At 44.3% G+C, this 21311-nt stretch overlaps 2 protein-coding genes across 10 annotated transcripts in view; one reads left to right on the forward strand and one right to left on the reverse strand.

Annotated features, from left to right (window-relative positions):
- Window positions 1–21311, reverse strand: part of DNASE1L1 (deoxyribonuclease 1 like 1) — a 95422-nt gene that overhangs the window by 31303 nt on the left and 42808 nt on the right. For 2 of the 7 annotated variants that reach the window (XM_033922647.1, XM_033922638.1), the window contains exons 3-8: window positions 13820–13894; window positions 11086–11328; window positions 10858–11001; window positions 7816–8010; window positions 7173–7261; window positions 4059–4145 (exon numbers count right to left, since the gene is read on the reverse strand). In XM_033922647.1, coding sequence (XP_033778538.1) covers window positions 4059–4145; window positions 7173–7261; window positions 7816–8010; window positions 10858–10887 — 401 coding nt within the window. In that variant the 5' untranslated portion in view covers window positions 10888–11001; window positions 11086–11328; window positions 13820–13894. Of the gene's footprint in view, window positions 1–4058; window positions 4146–7172; window positions 7262–7815; window positions 8011–8500; window positions 8625–10857; window positions 11002–11085; window positions 11329–13819; window positions 13895–18023; window positions 18134–21311 lie in introns of those variants that run through there. The other 5 variants (XM_033922657.1, XM_033922667.1, XM_033922677.1 and 2 more) reach the window with 5 other exon arrangements.
- LOC117349349 (mitochondrial carnitine/acylcarnitine carrier protein-like) overlaps window positions 6240–21311 on the forward strand; it is a 56739-nt gene continuing 41667 nt past the window's right edge. Inside the window, exons 1-2 of one of the 3 annotated variants that reach the window (XM_033922705.1) lie at window positions 6240–6427; window positions 18007–18291. In XM_033922705.1, coding sequence (XP_033778596.1) covers window positions 18181–18291 — 111 coding nt within the window. In that variant the 5' untranslated portion in view covers window positions 6240–6427; window positions 18007–18180. Of the gene's footprint in view, window positions 6428–7055; window positions 7312–7379; window positions 7522–18006; window positions 18292–21311 lie in introns of those variants that run through there. The other 2 variants (XM_033922714.1, XM_033922723.1) reach the window with 2 other exon arrangements.

The raw sequence follows: 21311 nt of genomic DNA on the forward strand, positions 1-21311 counted from the left end.
CAGATGGGATACCGCACTGCCGGGGTACAAACTCTATCGCCAAGACAGATTAGGACAGAAAGGCGGAGGAATAGCACTATACATAAAAGAAAACATACAATCGACAAGAATGGACATAGCAGAGACGGCCAACAAGCTAGAATCGCTATGGGTTAAAATACCAGGAAGGAAAGGGCCTGAAATAAAGATAGGTCTATACTATCGTCCACCCGGACAAACCGGAGAAATCGATGAAGAAATGGAAGCCGAGATGAAGCGAGAATGCAAAAGCGGTAACACAGTTATTATGGGAGACTTCAACTACCCTGGGATAGACTGGAGTCTTGGAAGCTCAAGATGCGCCAGGGAGGCAGACTTTCTAGAGGCTGTACAAGATTGCTTCATGGAGCAGCTTGTTAGAGAACCGACGAGAGGAAATGCCACTCTCGATTTAATCCTAAATGGGCTAAGGGGACCTGCAAAGGAAGTGGAAGTAGTGGGACCGTTGGGAAACAGCGATCATAATATGATCAAGTTCAAGGTGGAAATAGGAATACTGAAAGGAAAGAGAACCATAGCGACAACTTTTAACTTCAAGAAGGGAAACTACGAAGCAATGAGAGGAATGGTAAAGAAGAAACTTAGGAACACTTCCAAAAAATGGCATACGGTAGAACATGCCTGGTCCTTTTTCAAGAATACAGTGAGCGAGGCGCAAAATCTGTATATCCCCAAATTCAGAAAAGGGTGCAACAAGAGTCGAACAAAAGACCCGGCGTGGATAACTAAAATAGTGAAGGAAGCGATAGGCAATAAGAAAAACTCATTCAGAAAATGGAAAAAGGACAAATCTGAGGGAAACTGGAAAGATCACAGAAAGTATCAAAAAGAATGTCATCGTGTGGTTCGAAAAGCCAAAAAAGAGTATGAAGAGAGGCTAGCCAGGGAAGCACGAAATTTCAAGCCGTTCTTTAGATATATTAAAGGGAAACAGCCGGCTAGGGAAGAGGTGGGACCACTGGACGACGGAGACCAGAAGGGAGCGGTGAAGGAAGAGAAAGAGGTCGCAGAAAGACTTAACATGTTCTTTTCATCGGTATTTACAAACGAAGACACAACCAACATACCGGAACCTGAACAAATCTTCAAGGGAAATCAAGCACAAAAGTTAACATCCATGGAAGTGAGCCTTGATGAGGTGCGCAGGCAGATAGAAAAACTAAAAACTGACAAATCGCCGGGTCCGGATGGAATCCATCCAAGGGTTCTGAAGGAACTAAAGGAGGAAATAGCAGAACTACTGCAGCAAATTTGCAACCTATCTCTGAAAACAGGTGTGATTCCGGAGGATTGGAAGATAGCCAACGTAACGCCCATCTTTAAAAAGGGATCAAGAGGGGACCCGGGAAACTACAGACCGGTGAGTCTGACCTCGGTTCCGGGGAAAATGGCGGAAGCACTGATAAAAGAAAACATCGATAAACATTTTGAAAGAAACGAACTTCTGAAAACCAGCCAACATGGTTTCTGCAGGGGAAGATCGTGCCTGACTAACTTACTGCACTTCTTCGAAGGAATTAACAAACAAATGGACAGAGGAGACCCCATAGACATCATATACCTAGATTTCCAGAAAGCCTTTGACAAGGTGCCTCATGAACGTCTACTCCGGAAACTGAAGAACCATGGGGTGGACGGAGACGTGCATAGATGGATCAGAAACTGGTTAGAAGGTAGGAAACAGAGGGTAGGGGGAAGGGCCACTACTCAGACTGGAGAAAGGTCACGAGTGGTGTTCCGCAGGGCTCGGTGCTCGGGCCGCTGCTTTTTAACATATTCATAAATGATCTAGAAACAGGGACGAAGTGTGAGATAATAAAATTTGCGGACGACACCAAACTATTTAGTAGAGCTCGGACAAAGGAGGACTGCGAAGAATTGCAAAGAGACTTGGACAAACTAGGGGAATGGGCAGAGAGATGGCAGATGAAATTCAATGTTGGGAAGTGTAAAGTATTGCATGTGGGAAGCAAAAACTCGAGGTATAATTATGTGATGGGAGGGAAGTTTTTGAATGAGAGTGCACAAGAAAGGGACTTAGGGGTGATGGTGGACATGACAATGAAGCCGACAGCACAGTGCGCAGCTGCCGCTAAGAGAGCGAATAGAATGCTAGGTATAATCAAGAAAGGTATTACAACCAGAACGAAAGAAGTTATCCTGCCGCTGTATCGGGCAATGGTGCGTCCACATCTTGAGTACTGCGTCCAGTATTGGTCACCGTACCTTAAAAAGGATATGGCATTGCTCGAGAGAGTTCAGAGGAGAGCAACACGACTGATTAAGGGGATGGAAAACCTTTCATATGCTGAGAGATTGGAAAAACTGGGACTCTTTTCCCTAGAAAAGAGAAGATTAAGAGGGGATATGATAGAGACTTACAAGATCATGAAGGGCATAGAGAGAGTAGAGAGGGACAGATTCTTCAAACTTTCAGAAAATAAAAAAACAAGAGGGCATTCGGAAAAGTTGAAAGGAGGCAAATTCAAAACTAATGCTAGGAAGTTCTTCTTTACACAACGTGTGGTGGACACCTGGAATACAATTCCAGAGGAAGTTATAGGGCAGAGTACAGTACTGGGGTTTAAGAAAGGTTTGGACAAATTCCTGCTGGGAAAGGGGATAGAGGGGTATAGATAGAAATTTACTGCACAGGTCCTGGACCTGTTGGGCCGCCGCGTGAGCGGACTGCTGGGCGCGATGGACCTCGGGTCTGACCCAGCGGAGGCATTTCTTATGTTCTTATGTTCTTAATTATGTATGGATACGTGCAGCCTTGTTGGTGCATGTACTTGGTGTGTTTTAAAAATTTTTTTTATTGAAGTCTTTAATACAGTTTAACCCAGGGGTCCCCAAAGTCCCTTCTTGAGGGCCCAATCCAGTAGGGTTTTCAGGATTTCCCCAATGAATATGCATTGAAAGCAGTGCATGCACATAGATCTCATGCATATTCATTGGGGAAATCCTGAACATAAGAACATAAGAATTGCCACTGCTGAGTCAGACCAGTGGTCCATCATGCCCAGCAGTCCGCTCACGCGGCAGCCCTCTGGTCTAAGACCAGCACTCTAACTGAGACTAGCCCTACCAGCGCACGTTCTTGTTCAACAGAAACTTGTCTAACTTTGTCTTGAATCCTTGGAGGGTGTTTTCCCCTTTAACAGCCTCTGGAAGGGCGTTCCAGCTTTCTACCACTCTCTGGGTGAAGAAGAACTTCCTTACGTTTGTACGGAATCTATCCCCTTTCAACTTTAGAGATTGCCCTCTTGTTCTCCCTACTAAGTCTATCCCCTTCAGTACCTTGAATGTTTTGATCATGTCCTCTCTCAATCTCCTCTGTTCGAGAGAGAAGAGGCCCAGTTTCTCTAATCTTTCGCTGTACGGCAGCTCCTCCAGCCCCTTAACCATCTTAGTCGCTCTTCTCTGGACCCTTTCGAGTAGTACCGTGTCCTTCTTCAGGTACGGCGACCAGTGCTGAACGCTGTACTCCAGGTGAGGGCGTACCATGGCCCGGTACAGCGGCATGATAACCTTCTCTGATCTGTTCATGATCCCCTTCTTTATCATTCCTAGCATTCTGTTTGCCCTTTTTGCTGCCGCCGCACATTGTGTGGACAGCTTCATCGACTTGTCAATCAGAACTCCCAAGTCTCTTTCCTGGGAGGTCTCTCCAAGTACCGCCCCGGACATCCTGTATTCGTGCATGAGATTTTTGTTATCGACATGCATCACTTTACACTTATCCACGTTGAACCGCATCTGCCATGTCGATGCCCATTCCTCGAGGGACTTTGGGGACCCCTGGTTTAACCAATGGCAAAATAGATTAGGTTCAACAAATATAATGATCAACTTTCAGCATGCAGTTATTTACAATCTTAGCCTACCTATTACTGTCTAAAGGTGCATCATCACCAACAGAAGGGAGAACTGGGTGTGTGATATACAGAAAAGCAATGGAAGCAAATGGAAAAGGAGGTGAGGAAGTATGCATTAGATGACCAAACCCCATGTTTTACCTGTAAATAAAGACATATTTTTCCAGATAGCTGCTTCTGCCCAGTGGTTCACTGCTGAGGTACTGGAACAGCTCAGACTTGTGAGACCTGCCCCAGACAGCAAAAAAGAGCAGAAGGATTTGTCAGATCAAGTGCTACTTAGAAGAGCAGGACTGTGTGTCCATGAAATCATGTATGTATATGTGCACATGTGTGTATGTGTGTGTTGTCATATCCAGGAGGAGCCCACCTCCAGAATCCTAAACCTGGCTAGAGTAGTGTTTTTCAACCGCTGTTCCGCGGCACACTAGTGTGCCGCGAGATGTTGCCTGGTGTGCCGTTCGGTGCAGACACTGATTAGGCCTCAGGCCGGGTCCCGCACGCGCTCCCATGAGACTCCCCCGGTCCCCGCTGCTGTTCAGTTTCGATCTTCTGCTCTGACGCAACCGGAAACAGGAAGTTGCAGCAGAGCAGAAGATTGAACACTGAGCAGCCGCGCGTGCGCGGCTCTTTGGGAAAGCGTGCATGTCGCCGAAAAACAAAACCTACAAACTAAGGTGAGGCGAAGGGAGAGAGCTGGCTAAACAGTAGGATCGATTGGGCAGGCGAGTGGTGGCTGCGAGGACCGTGTGATCGCTCGTGTTCCCGGCTCAAATTGGAAGGAGGGAGTGAAAGGGAAAAGGATTCTGGGCCAAGGGGATGAAGACGGAAAGAAAAACCCACAGCAGGAAAGAAAGGGAAGGACAGGCAGGTGAGCCAGATGCTAGAAGCAGGGGGGGGGGAAGAAAGAGGGAAAAAGCTAGATGGGGTTGAAAACACTGGTATGGAAGAGGAAAATAGGGGAAATCTGGACACAGGAAGGTAACAGAAAGAGGGGAAATTATGTGCATGGAGCATAGGGACAGAGACATAAAGGGGACATGCCATGGGGATGGTATATGGACACAGGGGGGGGCAATGACAGATACATAGGGGAGATATTAGAAATGGAGAAAATAGGAGCACAGAAGCGAGATGGTTTGTGGGGATGGGACAGGGACCGAGCTTGCAGGCTCCAGTGGCTTGCACAAATTACATTGTAACGTGCCATGAAAATAAGAGGGAGGAAGGTAGATAGATAAGCCACGTGAGAGGAGCTGAAGGGTAGTAGAAAGGAACAGATGGTAAAGGAGGAAGGGAAGGGTGGTGGTGGAAAGGAATAGGACAGACATTGAAGGAGGGTGGAGAGGAACAGACCCCGAAGGGAAATGTGGAAGACAGAGTGGGAAGAAGACAGATGCCAGACTATGGGGGAGCGGAGGGAAGAAGATGGGTGCTAGACCAATTGGGGGGGGGAGGGGTGAAGGGAGAGGCACAGTAACAGCAAATGGAAGACGTAGAGAGAAGACACACAGTGGATGGAAGGAATTGAATGAGAAGATGTGGAAAGCAGAAACCAGACAACAAAGGTAGAAAAAAAAATTATATTTATTTATTTATTTTTTGCTTTAGGATAAAATAGTATATTAGTTGTGTTGATAAAAATTTATAAACAAAGCCCTGCCAGCTGAACATCTCTTTCTCTAGTTCAGCAGCAGGAACTTTGATTTATAAGAAAGGAATAAGCTAAATATTACAGTACTAAGGCTTATATGGATGCAGCGGGGACGATGACGGGGTGGTGAATGGGATGGCAGTGGCGGTGATGGGGCGGTGAAGGGAACGGCTGTTGACGAAGAGCTACGTGTGTGTCTTTCTTCGATTCCAGCCAGAATATCAGCTTTGTGTTCAGCCAAACAGGCCCAGGTTTCGCACTGAATAAAGTATTTTATAATTTTTCACTATTCTGTTTACTTAATATTTCATAATAAAGTAATTATAAAATACTTTCTTTGTGTTTATTTGATTCCTATTCAAGAGAATTACTTTATATATAGTCAATATAGGCACAGAGTTAAATTTTTTAACATTTTCTAATGGTGGTGTGCCTCGTGATTTTTTTCATGAAACAAGTGTGCCTTTGCCCAAAAAAGGTTGAAAAACACTGGGCTAGAGGAACCTTTCCTGTATAAGAACAGTTTTTCCAGAGGAACAGCAAGAGACACCGAAACCCTGGGCTGGAGCAGGACTAGAAGGGAAAGTAGGTCACAGTTACCTAGGAGGCCTATCCAAAGTAGGACTTGTAAAGAGATGATTATGTAGGTGCAGATCCTCCCTGGGTGCACAAGCAATATATAATAGTTCCTAACTTCCTACCCAGATATCAGTGGTAGATTTCCAGCCTAATTCGGGAAGGTTGGAAGAGCCCACTCTCATGGAACTGGGAAAAGCTGAGGAGTAAACTACAGCCCAGGAGCAAGATACTGAGCTTATGGATTATACTGATCTGGAGGCAGAACTAGAAGACTAAGGTATGGGAATTTAAAAGACATCCTCTGGTTTTCCCACTGGTGGTTGAGGCAGTCTTTAGGGTATAGGATAGTGAACAGCTGAAAGTAAACTATCCTATGGGGAAGAGCTGCCACAGGTTTATGGTTCTACAAGCCAGTGAACCTTAAGCATTAGAGGGATAGGGAATAAGAGATTGATACCAGAGATCCTTGCTTGACTGGACAAACTGGACTGTGAAACCTTTTTTCTTTCAAAGAACCCTTTAGAGATAACTATGGGCTACTAAGAGGCGCAAACAGGGGTTGTATTGGCCTGAACTGTTGAGAAGTAAAGCCCTGGGCTGGATGGAATGCAAACAATTGGAATTATCTACCAGGAGGGCTCAATTTGCATAATCTTATTTAAATATTTTCAAGAAACTGTTTTGCCCAGGATTTTTTTGCTTATGCCATGCAATAAGGGGCTTTGGAGGTGCCCAGACCTTGACTTGATTATAATTGATTAAACACTGTGTGATAAGGACTGCCATTGCAAAGTTTGAATCCTGCTCTGACTCTCCCCAAGTGATAAAGCAGGAAGAAATAAGGACCCTGGGAAAGTCTACAACAATCAAACTCATAGATTCCTCTGGACTTAAACAAGAGTGATGTTCTCTTTATGGTTGATGACCATGTCCTACCTGTTACAATGTGTGTTAAAACATGCATGTGTGTAGTTGTGCATATGTAGAGTGTAGTTTCTTTCTGCTGCTGACTCTCTTTATACCTGTTCAGCTCTTCCACCAGTCTGGGGATAGTCTTTTCTTTGATGTCTTGGATCTCCTGAAGTAGACAGATATCATACCGCAGCAGGATCTGTACAAAAGAGATTGCAGAAGAAAGAAGAGCTGCAGCACTCTTAAAAAGTAGATATATACAATGACATTTCACAATAGCATTCCTACTATGAACAAAGTTATGACACACAGCACCTCGTTATAATACCCCCATTTACATGGTTCTCAGGCTCCAATGACATGACTTATGCAGATGAAACTTTCATGAGTACAAGTCCCATGCAAAGATTCTGCTGTTTTCCTTGAGGTTTCTGGCTCTTCCTGTTACTTCAAACATAGGTATGACCTCTCTCTTTCAGCTCCCCCCACCCCAGGGATCGTGGGGTACTGAGGGAGGTGCTGGGGTGTTGCATAAGTATAGACAGCTCACCAGGTCGTGCAGGTGCAAGGCCGGAGGGTTAGGACATTGATGGGAAGATAGGACTTCGATGAGAAACCTAGGGGGCAAGGGGGCCCCTTCTGGTGATTAAGGCAGGTCATGACCTGTTGGGCCGCCGCGGGGGCGGACTGCTGGGCGGGATGGACCTCTGGTCTGACCCGGCAGAGGCACTACTTATGTTCTTATGTTCTTACCTTCACCAAGGTGCTCATTACAGAGCTCTTAGCAGCCTTTGTCTCCCCAAAGCGCTGTATGTTGAAGGCACAGATGCGCATTGAGGTGGCCGAACAGCAGAGGAGATGGTGGAAAAGAAGTGCAGCAATGACCAGGAGCCGGGCGCCCCCCATGTCTCTGGGTTGGTGGGGACACTGGGGTGGGGGTGGGGGATCCTGACATACAGGCATTAGGGAAAGAAAGATACATTAGTAAAAATATGTCTCTCAGGTGCGATTTCCTCAATGATGGTGTAAAGTACTTTTTAAAAAAAAATCTTTATTAATTTTCCAAACTAATACAAAGTGTCACAAATTATATATACATTAATAACAAAATAAGCACTTATATTCCATCAATAACAATGCAGATAATAAATATTCCTCCCCTCCTATCCACCAATTTGATCAAGAAATGAACCAGAAATATATCCCCCCCCCCCACCCCATCCTGGATATGTAAAATAAACAAAAAATTGAAACAAAGACAACTATGTTGAATTAACAAAGTATGTCAATGGGCCCCAAACCAATTTAAATAATTTGCTATGCCCCAACATATCTGCATTCATCTTTTCGTATTTGTAACCTAAACATAAACTGGCCCACCAAAAAAGAAAGTTGAGGCGGTCGCAATCTTTCCAATTGCGGGTTATCATTTGCATACCTATCCCTGTCATAATCAAGAAAAGCCTGCATTTGTAGTGTAAAGTACTTTAAGTTTTGCTCTCTTAGGCTTCCATGGCTGGCGTCATGATTGTAGCAGGTTTCTGGGTCTCGCCATGTCTGTGTAAAAAGAACAGATGTTTCAGCCGTCATGCTGTGGCTTTCTTCAGGATATGCTGCGAGGTCTGCAGTGTATCAAATTTCTTAACCCACAGACTGCCCTGTTCTCAATCAGGTCTGTGATCCCACTATAATTAAAGACACACTGCAGACCTTGCAGCATACCCTGAAGAAAGCCACGGCATGACGGCTGAAACGTCAGTTCTTTCTACACAGATGCGGCGCGACCCAGAAACCTGCTACAATCATTACTTTAAGTTTCCTTAACGACAGTGGCGTAGCAAGAGTGAGAGGCGCCCGGGGCGGTGGCACCTCTCTCCCCTGCCCTCTTCTCTGCCCCCCCATCCACATGCTCCTTCCCTGCCCCCTCCTGCCATATGCACACCGCTTTCCTTCCCCCCGTACCTCTGTAATGTTCCTGGCGCGAGCAGCAACTCCCAACCTGCTGTCATGCCAGCACTGGCTGTTCCTCTGACATCACTTCCTAGGCACGGGCCCAAGAAGTGACATCAGAGGAAGAGCCAACGCTGGTGCAATAGCAGGTTGGAGGTTACTGCTCGCACCAGGAACATTACAGAAGTATGGGGAAGGGAAACAGCATGCATGCAGGGAAGGAGGGGGAGGGGGCAGAGAGAACAGGTGCCTGCACCCTCACCAAGATGGCGCCCGGGGCAGCCCACCCTCTTACTACGCCAGTGCTTACAGTAATTTTTTTTGGTTTACTTGACCACTTTGGAACTTAATTACTGGGGTGGTTTGCAAAATGCTGTGAGCAGCAGGCCTGCAACCTGTGCAGAATATTTTTTTTTTTAAATTCTTTATTCATTTTAAAACTGACAAACAAGTGATTAATATTAAAACATTACATTACTAAAAAAAATATACAGCACTTGACATTCTTATACATATAATCCATTAAAGTAGAAATTATAACCCTTTCCCCCCCACCCAACAATTCTTTAATGAAAATTTTCATAATAATTTTTAAAATTCCTTTTATGCAAACAGCTACCAACCGTGTCTGCAAAATGCCTCCCTCCCCCCAGGCCTTTATTCTATGTAGGCACATTCTTCCAGAGGAGTGTGGGTTCAGGAAATCTATCCACATCATAGCTTATTCCACGCACACTGATTTCCAACAAAGAGGGGTAAGGAAATATAACTAGGTATCTCCATTTCTTTGTTTGTCTATCTTGTCTGTTCCAGGGGTCTCAAAATCCCTCCTTGAGGGCCGCAATCCAGTCAGGTTTTCAGGATTTCCGACTGGATTGCGGCCCTCAAGGAGGGACTTTGAGATCCCTGGTTTAGACTATAAGCTCTTTCAAGCAGGGACTGTCTTCTTTGTGACTCTGTACGGTGCTGCATACATCTGGTAACGCAATAGAAATAGTAATAGTAGTAGTGAATTCCCTGAGAAAGTGTAACTGAATCCTTTTCTATAAAGGCATCTAGTAGCTTAGAGCAGTGGTTCCCAACCCTGTCCTGGAGGAACATCAGGCCAATTGGGTTTTCAGGCTAGCCCTAATGAATATGCATGAAGCAAATTTGCATGCCTATCACTTCCATCATATGCAAATCTCTCTCATGCATATTCATTAGGGCTAGCCTGAAAATCCGATTGGCCTGGTGGTCCTCCAGGACAGGGTTGGGAATCACTGGCTTAGAGTACATTATTCAATATTAGCGTAAACGTGGTATTAGTATGCCTGGCATTGAAGTGGCTGCAGTTTTCCTGCTCGAGCAACATAAAAAGAAATTTACTGCTGGTTAGTGACTCCCACTCTGGCATCTTAGCACCTATATTTCAGCAACCTTTTCAGAATTACCCCCTATATATAGTGGCCAGTGCTAAATATCTGTGGATTTTCAATGGCACTCTCCAGACAGTGCTGAGAGGCATCAGGGTGGAGTGAGGACAGAATGACTGGCGATATGCTCTACTGCCACTAACCATAGGGCTAAGTGGTTTTATTTCAGACTGCAAAAAGGCTGATGTAAATGCAACCACTTACTCATACATACTGTAGCTGAAAAGTATCACTTATTAAAGAAAGCCAGTGAGAGTGAGCCCCTTATACATTTATTCACTGTAGGCGCAATGGCCAGTGCTTGAAAAACACAATCACCAGTTTTAAAAATTGACCCATTTGTACTTAGTATATTTCAGGATAAAATGCATGTCCATTTCTCTTTTTTACTTGTCACACGCACAGCCTAGTTTCTCGAGGTTTGGTCTACCTGTGTTGTGCGTGAGAGCCAGAGATGCATTAGATTCCAGTTTCTAGAAGTCAAAACTATGACACCGACATTTGAGAAGTAATGTGAAGCGTCCTACACGGATCCGGATCCTCTGAAATTTGCAGCCTTTACCCATTCATTTTGCTGGAAGTAAAATTCATTCTAAATGAACACAAATGAAAACAAGTTTATAAGATCCTAAAAGAAAGACATGGAAGGCACACCTACCGTCTATCCTGCCACTCTGTGCTGCTGTTTCTGTCAGGGCGGCAGGAAGCGAGACTGCAGGGAAAGAGAAAGAGACAGGCTCATAAACTTGGCTGCTGTCCCACTTCCTCATTTAACCGGTGGCTGGCCACAACCCGTATATCCAGTCTAGATCTCTGTTCCTGTGTCTTCTGCTCTTTCACGAGTAATACATGACTTTAGGTTCTGTATTACTAAGGCTCTTCCTTCCCCATTCTGTAGGTACTGTGTAAAAAAAAAAAAAAAATGCTTAGTAAATCAGATTGTCAAAAAGTAAAGGAATAGAGCTTCTCCAGTAGCCTGAGTACCAGCCCAGAAATAAAAGCAGTCTGGACTCTGGAGTGTGTATCTACATAACGACCTTTGTTCATCAGGTCCACTCCCCACTGCCAGTTTCCTTGCACCCCACTACACAGTTCATTTTCAAGAATTGATTGAAAAATCTGCTCTCCTTCACAGCTCTCCCTCATTCCTGTATTGCTTCTATGGAGGCGGCAGGAGGGAGTGGGCATCCCTCCTGCTGCCGGGGGTCTCAGGTTTTGGTTGTCAGGGAACTCCAGCAGTGGTGGCAGGAGGGAATGGGCATCCCTCCTGTGGCCCAACCGGGGGGGGAAATGGGGGGGGGTGGAGGTGTTTGATTGTTGGGGGGTGCAGCAGCGGCAGGAAGGAGTTGGCATCCCTCCAGCTGCCCAAATGTGGTGGGGGGGGGGAGGCGGTATTTGATTATTGGGTTGGGCTGTGGCAGGAGGGAGGAAGCAACTCTCTTGCTGCCAGGGGGGGTTGATTGTCAAGGGCTGCAGCAGTGGGGGGAAGGAGTGGGCATCCCTCCTGTTGCTAGGGATCTTGGGTTTTGGTTGTTCAGGAACCCTAGTGATGGCAGAGGGAGGGAGCAGGCATCCCTCCTGCTAACGGGGATCTTGGGTGTTGGTTGTCAGTGGACACCAGTGGCAGTAACGGGAGGGAGAGGGCATCTCTCCTGACGATCTTTGATTTGGGGGTTTCTTTTTTTTAATTTACAGGGTGTATTCTGCCCATATGCCGAACGCTATCACCAGTGACTCATCCCATATAAATTTAGCAACCCTCCGCAAACCTCATTTGCATGTACAGTTTTTAGAGAATGATAGCGGCCTGGCGGATTTTAACACGAGTGTTAGAGAATCTGCTCTTGAATAAGACATACACCTGGGCTTTAAACTCTATTATTTCAAGCCCTTACCAACACTAAACTACACACACACATCCTTCAACTATATTTAAAGATCTCTCAAAAGGCAGTGCCTCTTAATTTAAGCCTGATCAGGCTCAAGTCTGCTATAATTATAAATACAACTATCTCAACAGGCATCAGATTCTGCAAAATGTTCTAAAACCCTGTCTGATGTTATGACATATTACAATTATATTATAATTTTGATGTCATCTCAGTAAATCCAAAACTGTGGATACAGATGTTCTGGAGATAATTTATTAAACACTGACATATAAAACCATGAAAATTCAAGCATTTTTTGCTACTTCAGCTTGTCTGCAGTGTTCTTTGCTCACATGTTTAAAGACAATAGACTGTTTTCAGTCCAATTCTTTATATGTGAGCTTGCAAACCATTGGACCCCTGAGGAAGGCATGTTCGCCGAAACACGGACCGTGTAGGGTCCGGTTGGATTTTTATCACAGTATTTTTTTATCATTGTACTTTTTAAATTGAATTTTCATGGTGTTATATGTCAGTGTTTAATAAATTATCTCCAGAACATCTGTAGCCACAGTTTTTGGTTTTGTTTTCATTGGTGGATTGTTTTCACTGTGGATCATTGGGTCTCTCCATTTTTCTTTGTTGTGCTGCACATCTCAGTAAATCCAACACACAATCCCTCCACTGCAAAATATAATGCACAAACATAATGGCATTATTCCCCAGAACACAAAGAGCAGCAACCTTATTCACAAAATGGTGGCATTGTAAATAGTGAAAAAAAAGAAAATTTATCCAAGTTGAATGTCAAAAATATCCCAATACTGTATATAGTAATACATTCAATATATGACAGACGGAAGGGAGACTTAGCACTGAATCAAAAAGTGGAAAAAAGGATCTCAGTGTCACTCAGAGTAAATAGAATCAAAACTGAGGACAATCAAGCTTCAAATAAAAATCTGAAGGAGAGAACACATACTCGATCCAGAAAAACTCCATAAAATACTATTATTCTAAAGCACATTAATATAACTCTCAAGGCTTAATAAATTCAATCTTTCAAATGCTTTAGATATAGAATAAAAAAAAAAGAAAAGAAAGCCAAACTTATCTTCTTTTCTTGCTTAGAGTGTCTCCACAACCCAACTTTATATCAGAAGAGGCAGGTACTGTAGGATACTCATGAAACTTTTCACAGTGAGTATTCGGTCCACATATAGCAAGGGTAGGGAACTCTGGTCCTCGAGAGCCGTATTCCAGTTGGGTTTTCAGGATTTCCCCAATGAATATGCATGAGATCTATTTGCATGCACTGCTTTCAATACATATTCATTGAGGAAATCCTGAAAACATGACTGGAATATGGCTCTTGAGGACCGGAGTTCCCTACCCCTGACATATAGGGATAAAAAAAATAAGTGAAATCCCACACTACGGCACCATTCAGCTAGAAAACAGAACAAATGGGGCTGCTACAAGATTTCCACCCAGAAACTACATGTTAGCAGAATACCTCACCTTGGTCACACACATAAAACACAGAGAGACCTTCAGCAAATATGAAACAACGGACCACAGGTCAGTAATAGAGATCTGAAAGAAAAAAAAAAAAAAAATGAACTGGAAACTTCAAAAAGGTCAGTCTCTGCATATACAGCAAACAGAGAGAAATAGGAACTGAAATGCGAGATATCAAAGATGTGCATTTCCAAAAGCTGACATATTCCAATTAATACATTTAAACTAAAATATTTTTCTACCTTTTGTTGTCTAAGTATTTTATTTTCAGGTTCTCTGTCTTTTTCTGCTTTTCTTTATATTTTTGACTCTTCGCAGGGCCTCCTGTCCACTTGACACTTCTCTCTCTCTGTCTACCATCCATTTTCCTAATTGCATCCCTATCCATCCCATTCATTTAATTTCTGGGTCCTTCTCCATGTCCTCATCCCATGTTCAGTATCCACCCTCTCAATGTTCTTATTTTGCCCTGTCAAGCATCACTTCTCTATGTCCCTATTCCTCGTCCTGCTACTACTACTTATTTCTATAGTGCTGTTGCTGTGTCCAGATCTCCCACCCCCCCATGTCATTTTTCCAGCATTACCCCTCTGTGTCCCTGTTTCTATGGTCCCTCCCAATCTAGCATCTCTTCTCTAAGTCCCTGTCTGTCCCTGTGTTCAGCGTCTCCCCTCTTTCTTCCTGCCTTCCCCACATTCAGGGCTAACATCTTTTCCTATTTCTTCCCTATTTCCCCCCAGCCTCTGCCGTTTGGCATCTCTCCCTCTTTTTCCTCCTCCAGTCTGGTCTCTCTCTCTCTCTCTCTCTCTCTCTCTCTGTGAGCCTTGCATTTCTCCCTCTCCCTTCTTCCCTCTCTCTCCCTCTTCCATAATTGGCAGTGGCAACAATTAAGACAGAGGACCTCCAGCTGGTATCAGAGCCTTCCCTCTGCTGAGTCCCATCTATAGGGAAACAGGACTTTACATAGAGGAGGAGGAGCTTAGTAGAGGGAAGATCCTGAATGTTGCCCATCAGAGGCAACTTGTCAATTCCTGCCACTTCTGGCAATGGAAAAAAGTACAGAGGCAGAAGACTATAAGAAAGGAAGAGGAGAGGAAGAAATTCAGGATTCATGGGGGGGGGGGGGATTGTAGGGAGCAGAGAAGAGATAGAGAGACATACCAAACTTAGCTAAATTTACCAATAAGCAACTGAGCAGTTGGGTCACTTTTATGCAATGATCTCTGCTTACCTCTGCAGTCCTTCCATTCCCCATCTCTGTCTCATTCCTTCCCCAGCTTCCTAGTCACTAACTTTCACCCACTTTCTAATCACCTATTTTCATCCTCTGTTCTTATCCCATCACCAGGCTTAGCTTCTGCACTCTTGCCCTCTCAACTTCCTGTCCTCTATATTTTACCTCCCATTCCCCCTTTTATTCCATTTCTATCCTCTCATCCCTTTCATTGTCTCTTACCCTCTCCATAGCTCTCTGGTCCTTTCAACTGACCCCAACCCTTCCCCAAATCCTCCAGGTCCTTCTTCTTCTGCCTGTCCCCCCCACCCCCTCCATATTTATGAACTCATTCTCACAGCCTTAAATCTGCCTAACGGGCATAATTCTATAGTCATTTTTTTTTAGCATATGTGACCTTTTAAAATACTGAAAAGTGAGCACTAGGACACCCTGTAAGCAGTGGCATAGTGAGAGGGAGCAGTGCTAGGGGCAGTGATGCCCCTCTGCCACATGCACATGTCCCTTCTTCATACCTTTTGAACTTCGGTGCAAGCAGCCACCAACTTACTGCCCATGTTGGCTTTGGTGCTCTCTCTGGCATCTCTTCCTACGTGTATATCCCAGAAGTGACATCAGAGAGAGGGCCGAAGCCGATGCGGGCAGCAAATTGGTGGCTGCTCCTGCCGAAGTTAAAAAGGTACGAGGGAAGGGAAGGCGCATACACGCACAGCAGGGGGAGGAGGAGGAAGGGGTGAAGGGGAGGAGGGGTGCTGGTGCCCAGGGCGGACTGCCCCCTCGCCCCCCCATACTACGCCACTGCCTGTTGGGCATATACAAGGGAAGAATGTGGGCAGAGTGCACATAGGCTGTAAATTACGCTAATCTGTTCATGCATACGAATAATCTAAGGGTAAGGACTTAATATACCATAATTAAGCATTTACATCTTCCAACTCCTACCAACAGTTTCGACGGGCTTTAAAAACGCATCTTTTTATAGAATCTTTTGGAAGATAGATCTTTGTTGCAGTATTCACCTGTATTCTTTATCTTTTGTGAACCGCATAGAACTTAGCGGTATTTGCAGTATAGAAGTGAGTTTTATGTTATGTTTTATGTAACATAGTAGCATAGTAAATGATGGCAGATAAAGACCCGAGTCTGCCCTGTAATCCTAATTTCATGATTAAAATGTATTTTTTTTCTTTGTTATTTCTGGGCCATAGACCTTAGTCATCTACCTAGTACTGACCTTAGTTTCCAACTACTGGAGTTGCCACTGAAGCTCACTCCAGCCTATCCAAACTATCTCATTTGTGGGATTCAAGCCATGAAAGTTAGCCCATTCATATTCTAATTAGCGATCCTCTGTGCTCATCCCATACTTTTTCGAATTCCATCCCAGTTTTCCTCTCCATCACCTCCCTCAGGAGGGCATTCCAGGCACCCACCACCCTCTAAATGAAAATGAATTCCTTAACATTATTCCTAAGTCTACCACCCCTTGACCTATGTCTTCTAGTTTTACCAATTTCCCTTCTCTGTAGCTACAATCAAAGTGGTTTACCTTGTATACAGGTGCTTATTTTGTACCTGGGGCAATGGAAGGTCACAAGGAGCTGCAGTGGGGACCAAACCCAGTTCCTCAGGCCACTGCATTAACCACTAGGCCAGGGATCTCAAAGTCCCTCCTTAAGGGCCACAATCCAGTCGTGCGTTTTCAGGATTTCCCCAATGAATATGCATTGAAAGCAGTGCATGCAAATAGATCTCAGGCATATTCAATGGGGAAATCCTGAAAACGCACGACTGGATTGCGGCCCTCAAGGAGGGACTTTGAGATCCCTGCACTAGGCTACTTTAATCTACGTGTGGGCATTTACACCTGCTGCTTATGGTAGCATTTTATAGGCACCTGTGTTTCATCATACAATAGCACCTATATAGGCATCAACCTAATGGTTCATGCAGTGCTCTAAGAGCCAGAGGAACTGGGTTCAATTCCCACTGCAGCTCTCCATGACCCTGGGCAAGACATCCAACCCACCATTAAGTACCTATCTATACATAAACCTTTGATTGTAACCACAGAGAGGCAGTATATCAAATCCCATCCCCTTAAACCTGGCGCCCTCATTAAAAAAAAAAAGTACCTCTAAATCAGGGGTGTCAAAGTCCCTCCTCGAGGGCTGCAATCCAGTCGGGTTTTTAGGATTTCCCCAATGAATACGCATGAGATCTATTTGCATGCACTGCTTTCATTGTATGCTAATAGATCTCATGCATATTCAATGAGGGAAATCCTGAAAACCCGACTGGATTGCGGCCCTCGAGGTGGGACTTTGACATCCCTGCTCTAAATGTTCTGTGGTGGAAGTTCAGCACCAGGATTGAAAGCTCAGTCACCCAGCGTTCATGGTGGTGCAAGGCACTCAATGCAAAGACAGTAAAACCTTGGATTGTAAGTCACTTGGTTTGCAAGTGTTTTGCAAGACAAGCAAAACATTTTATTAAATGTTAACTTGCTATATAAGCAAGGTCTTGCAATACGAGTACATACAGTATTTTGTATTAAAGTTTTGGGGTTGTGGAGTTTCCATTATTTCTTATGGGGAAATTCATTTTGATATAGGAGTACCGTATTTTGGATTACAAGCATGTTTTTGGAACGCATTATGCTCGCAAACCAAGGTTTTACTGTACCTTGAAAGTTTCTCTCAAAAGCAACCCACGCAGGGTCACCCACAAACAGCCAGAGCCAAGAATGAAACCCAGCAATCTTTAACCTCATTCTCATTCTCATCCTAAACCTGTACCTTGTTCATTCAGCCTTAGGGAATGTTGCTTAGACTCCACCACAGTCTAACTCTGGACTTTTGTCCTTAATGTCAATAGAAAGAATCAATACAAGGAAATTCTTTACTTAGAGTGCATCCTCTACTCTGACCCATTGCCTTGTTGCACTTTGCAGGAAAGTTCAAGGCTAACCTGGTCTGTAAAATGATTAATCGCTGGCCTCTACTCAGAGTCGAGCAGCTTTCCAGTGCAGGCGGAGCCGAGAGATGTCCCAGTGCAGCAAGACAACGGAGCAGCCTCTCACAATTAGCTTAATCCAGCTCAGGAACTTCAATCTATTACAGTAGAAATGGCACAGAAGCAAACAGCAGAAAAAATATCCCCATTCAAAAACTTTTTGGCAGGTGGGGTAGGAGGGATTTGCCTAACCGTGGCAGGACAACCTTTGGATACCATCAAAGTGAGTACAGACAATGCTCCATGAACACATTTGGCAGAGAAATAAAATGCTGATATTTAGAAAGGAAGAATGCCTAATTTGTTCGAATTTTTATTTTTTTTTAAAGAAAGAACTGTTCTGTATATTAATAACAGCCTCTATGTTTTTTCCTGCTTTTTTTTCTCTTTACTGAAAGTACTTGATTTATATTAAAACTGTATGTGTTGGGGGGAGGGCTGAGATTATTTTATTTTTATTTATTCACTTTTCTATACCATTCTCCCAGAGGAGCTCAGAACGGTTTACATTAATTTATTCAGGTACTCAAGCATTTTTCCCTATCTGTCCCGGGGGGAGGGGGGGCTCACGATCTACCTAATGTACCTGAGACAATGGGGGGATTAAGTGACTTGCCCAGGGTCACAGGAAGCAGCATGGGTTTGAACCCACAACCCAGGGTGCTGAGGCTGTAGCTTTAACCACTGCGCCACATGCTCCCTAACTTTTCTTCTTGAGTGAGGATTTGTAAAGCTCTTTCCGGATCTTGTACCTAATTTTCATAATGCTTTACTTCTGAAAAATGCCACAAATATATACTAAGGACACATTTAATGTCTGTTTATGTGTAGGGTCATTTTAAAGACTGATGGTTCATTAACTCCCACTTTTACAAAACCGTAGTATGGTTTTTAGCACCGGCTGAGGTGGTAACAGCTCCGATGCTCGTAGAATTCCTAGGAGCATCGGAGCTGTTACTGCTGTGGCCAGCGCTAAAAACCACGCTACAGTTTTGTAAAAGGGGGGCGGGGTAAAGAGTCGTCTAATGCCTGACTGCTGGAAATTCTTTGATCCACCCCGATTCTGCTGTCTTGGACTTTCTTCGCGTATACTAGGGAGTGACAGTGGGCTCATTGCTCTGGAGTGGGAGAGATTGGTGCTGCATCGATTATTGTTATCGGCAGATGATCGGTGATGATCTTAAGGTGGCCAAACAGGTTGAAAAGGTGATGCTGAAAGCTAGAAGGATGCTAGGTTCCGTAGGGAGAGGTATGGCTGGTAAGAAAAAGGAGGTATTGATGCCCCTGTATAAGACTTTGGTGAGACCTCATTTAGAATATTGTGTACAATTCTGGAGGCCGCACCTTCAAAAAGATATAAAAAGGATGGAGTCGGTCCAGAGGAAGGCTACTAAAATGGTGTGTGGTCTTTGTGATAAGGCGTATGGGGACAGACTTAAAGATCTCAATCTGTATACTTTGGAGGAAAGGCGGGAGAGGGGAGATATGATAGAGATGTTTAAATACCTACATAATGTAAAGGCGCATGAGTCGAGTCTTTAATTTGAAAGGAAACTCTGCAATGAGAGGACATAGGATGAAGTTAAGAGGTGATAAGCTCCGGAGTAATCTGAGGAAATACTTTTTTATGAAAAGAGTGGTAGATGCTTGGAATAGTCTCCCAGAAGAGATGGTGGAGACAGAGACTGTGTCTGAATTCAAAACAGCCAGGGATAGGCATTGGAATTAGAGAATGACACGGTGACAAAATTCATCACCGTTTCCGTCCCCGCGGATAACCGCGGTAAACCATCTTCATGTCATTCTTTAAGGAGAGAGGGAAGAATTAGAGTATGAATGGCCACAACCACTGACCCGCAAGCTTTGCTTTGAAGAATGCTGGTGTAGAAGGACCGAGGCTGAAATAGACACTAAAAAATTACATAGGATTATTTCCCGCGGTTATCCGCGGGGACGGGAACGGTGAAGAATTTCATCACCGTGTCATTCTCTAATTGGAATCTCTTAGAGAGTGGAAGAGATAATGGTTACTGTGGATGGGAAGACTAGATGGGCCATTTGGCCTTTATCTGCCATCATGTTTCTATATTTCTATTTTAAAAATTTATATATCATCTACAACTAGGCGGTTTTCAAAAATACAAACATAACAACTGGGAAATAAACATCACAAAGTGAATCTTAAAACATCTTCTCTTAAAATACACCCTCTGTACCACTGAACAACCAGATGCCTCACAGAAATGCTGTAACAAACAACTGTGTTTTAAATACCGTAGTTTTTTGAATCTTAACCGATCAGAATATAGGCATAGCTGTCCTATCAGTGAATTCCACAACTTAACACCAGCAATACAAAAAGCAGTCGCTCTGGTGTCAGCATATCTTTCCCTCGTTATTGGGCCTAATAACTTTTGATTTTCTGATCTTAAGGCTCTGTTTGGTTGATATGGTACTACTACAATACCATGGTATTTGATGGTAAATAGTTTGATGGATTACAGAAATTATTTTATGTTGAACCGAAAATACGATCGGCAACCAATGTAATTTCTTTAAAACAGGTGTATTATGAGCTGTTCTTTCAATGCCCATAACGAGCCTAGTATTAACTGCAATACTCTTCCCCTCGTTTTAGAAATACCAAAGTAAAGGGCATTACAGTAGTCCAACCAAGATAAAACCATCCCTTGAACAACAGTCTTGGAATCAAAATGAGAAATTAGTGATTTCAAATTATATAGCACTAGTGTTTAAGCCCGTTACATTAATGGGTGCTAGAGTAGATGTCTGTCTGGTTTTTTTTTAATTTCTTTGTCTCTCTCTCCTTGGACGCTGTCTGTCTGTCATTCTTTCTGTCTGTGTCTCTCCCTGACCCCCTGTCTTTTTTTCTGTATGTCTCTCTTTGGCCCCCTGCCTGCCTATATTTTTCGGTTGTGCCATCCCTGACTGTCTCTCTGTGACCCCCTTCTCTCTTCCCCCCCCGAGCAAAGCTGTCTGTCCCCAGCATACCCCTCCCCCCAAAGCAGCCCCCTTTCCCTCTCCCCCTCCAGTTCCTCCCGGACTGTCTCTCCATGGCCCCCTTCTGTCTTCCCCCCCAAGCAAAGCTATCTGCCCCTCAGCACACCCCTCCCCCCAAAGCAGCCCCCTATCCCTCTCCCCTCCAGTTCCTTCCTGACTGTCTCTCCGTGGCCCCCTTCTGTCTTCCCACCGAGCAAAGCTGTTTGCCCCTCAGCACACCCT

This window comes from Geotrypetes seraphini, chromosome 1 (genome assembly GCF_902459505.1).
Source record: "Geotrypetes seraphini chromosome 1, aGeoSer1.1, whole genome shotgun sequence".
In the NCBI taxonomy this organism is placed as follows: Eukaryota; Metazoa; Chordata; class Amphibia; order Gymnophiona; family Dermophiidae; genus Geotrypetes; species Geotrypetes seraphini.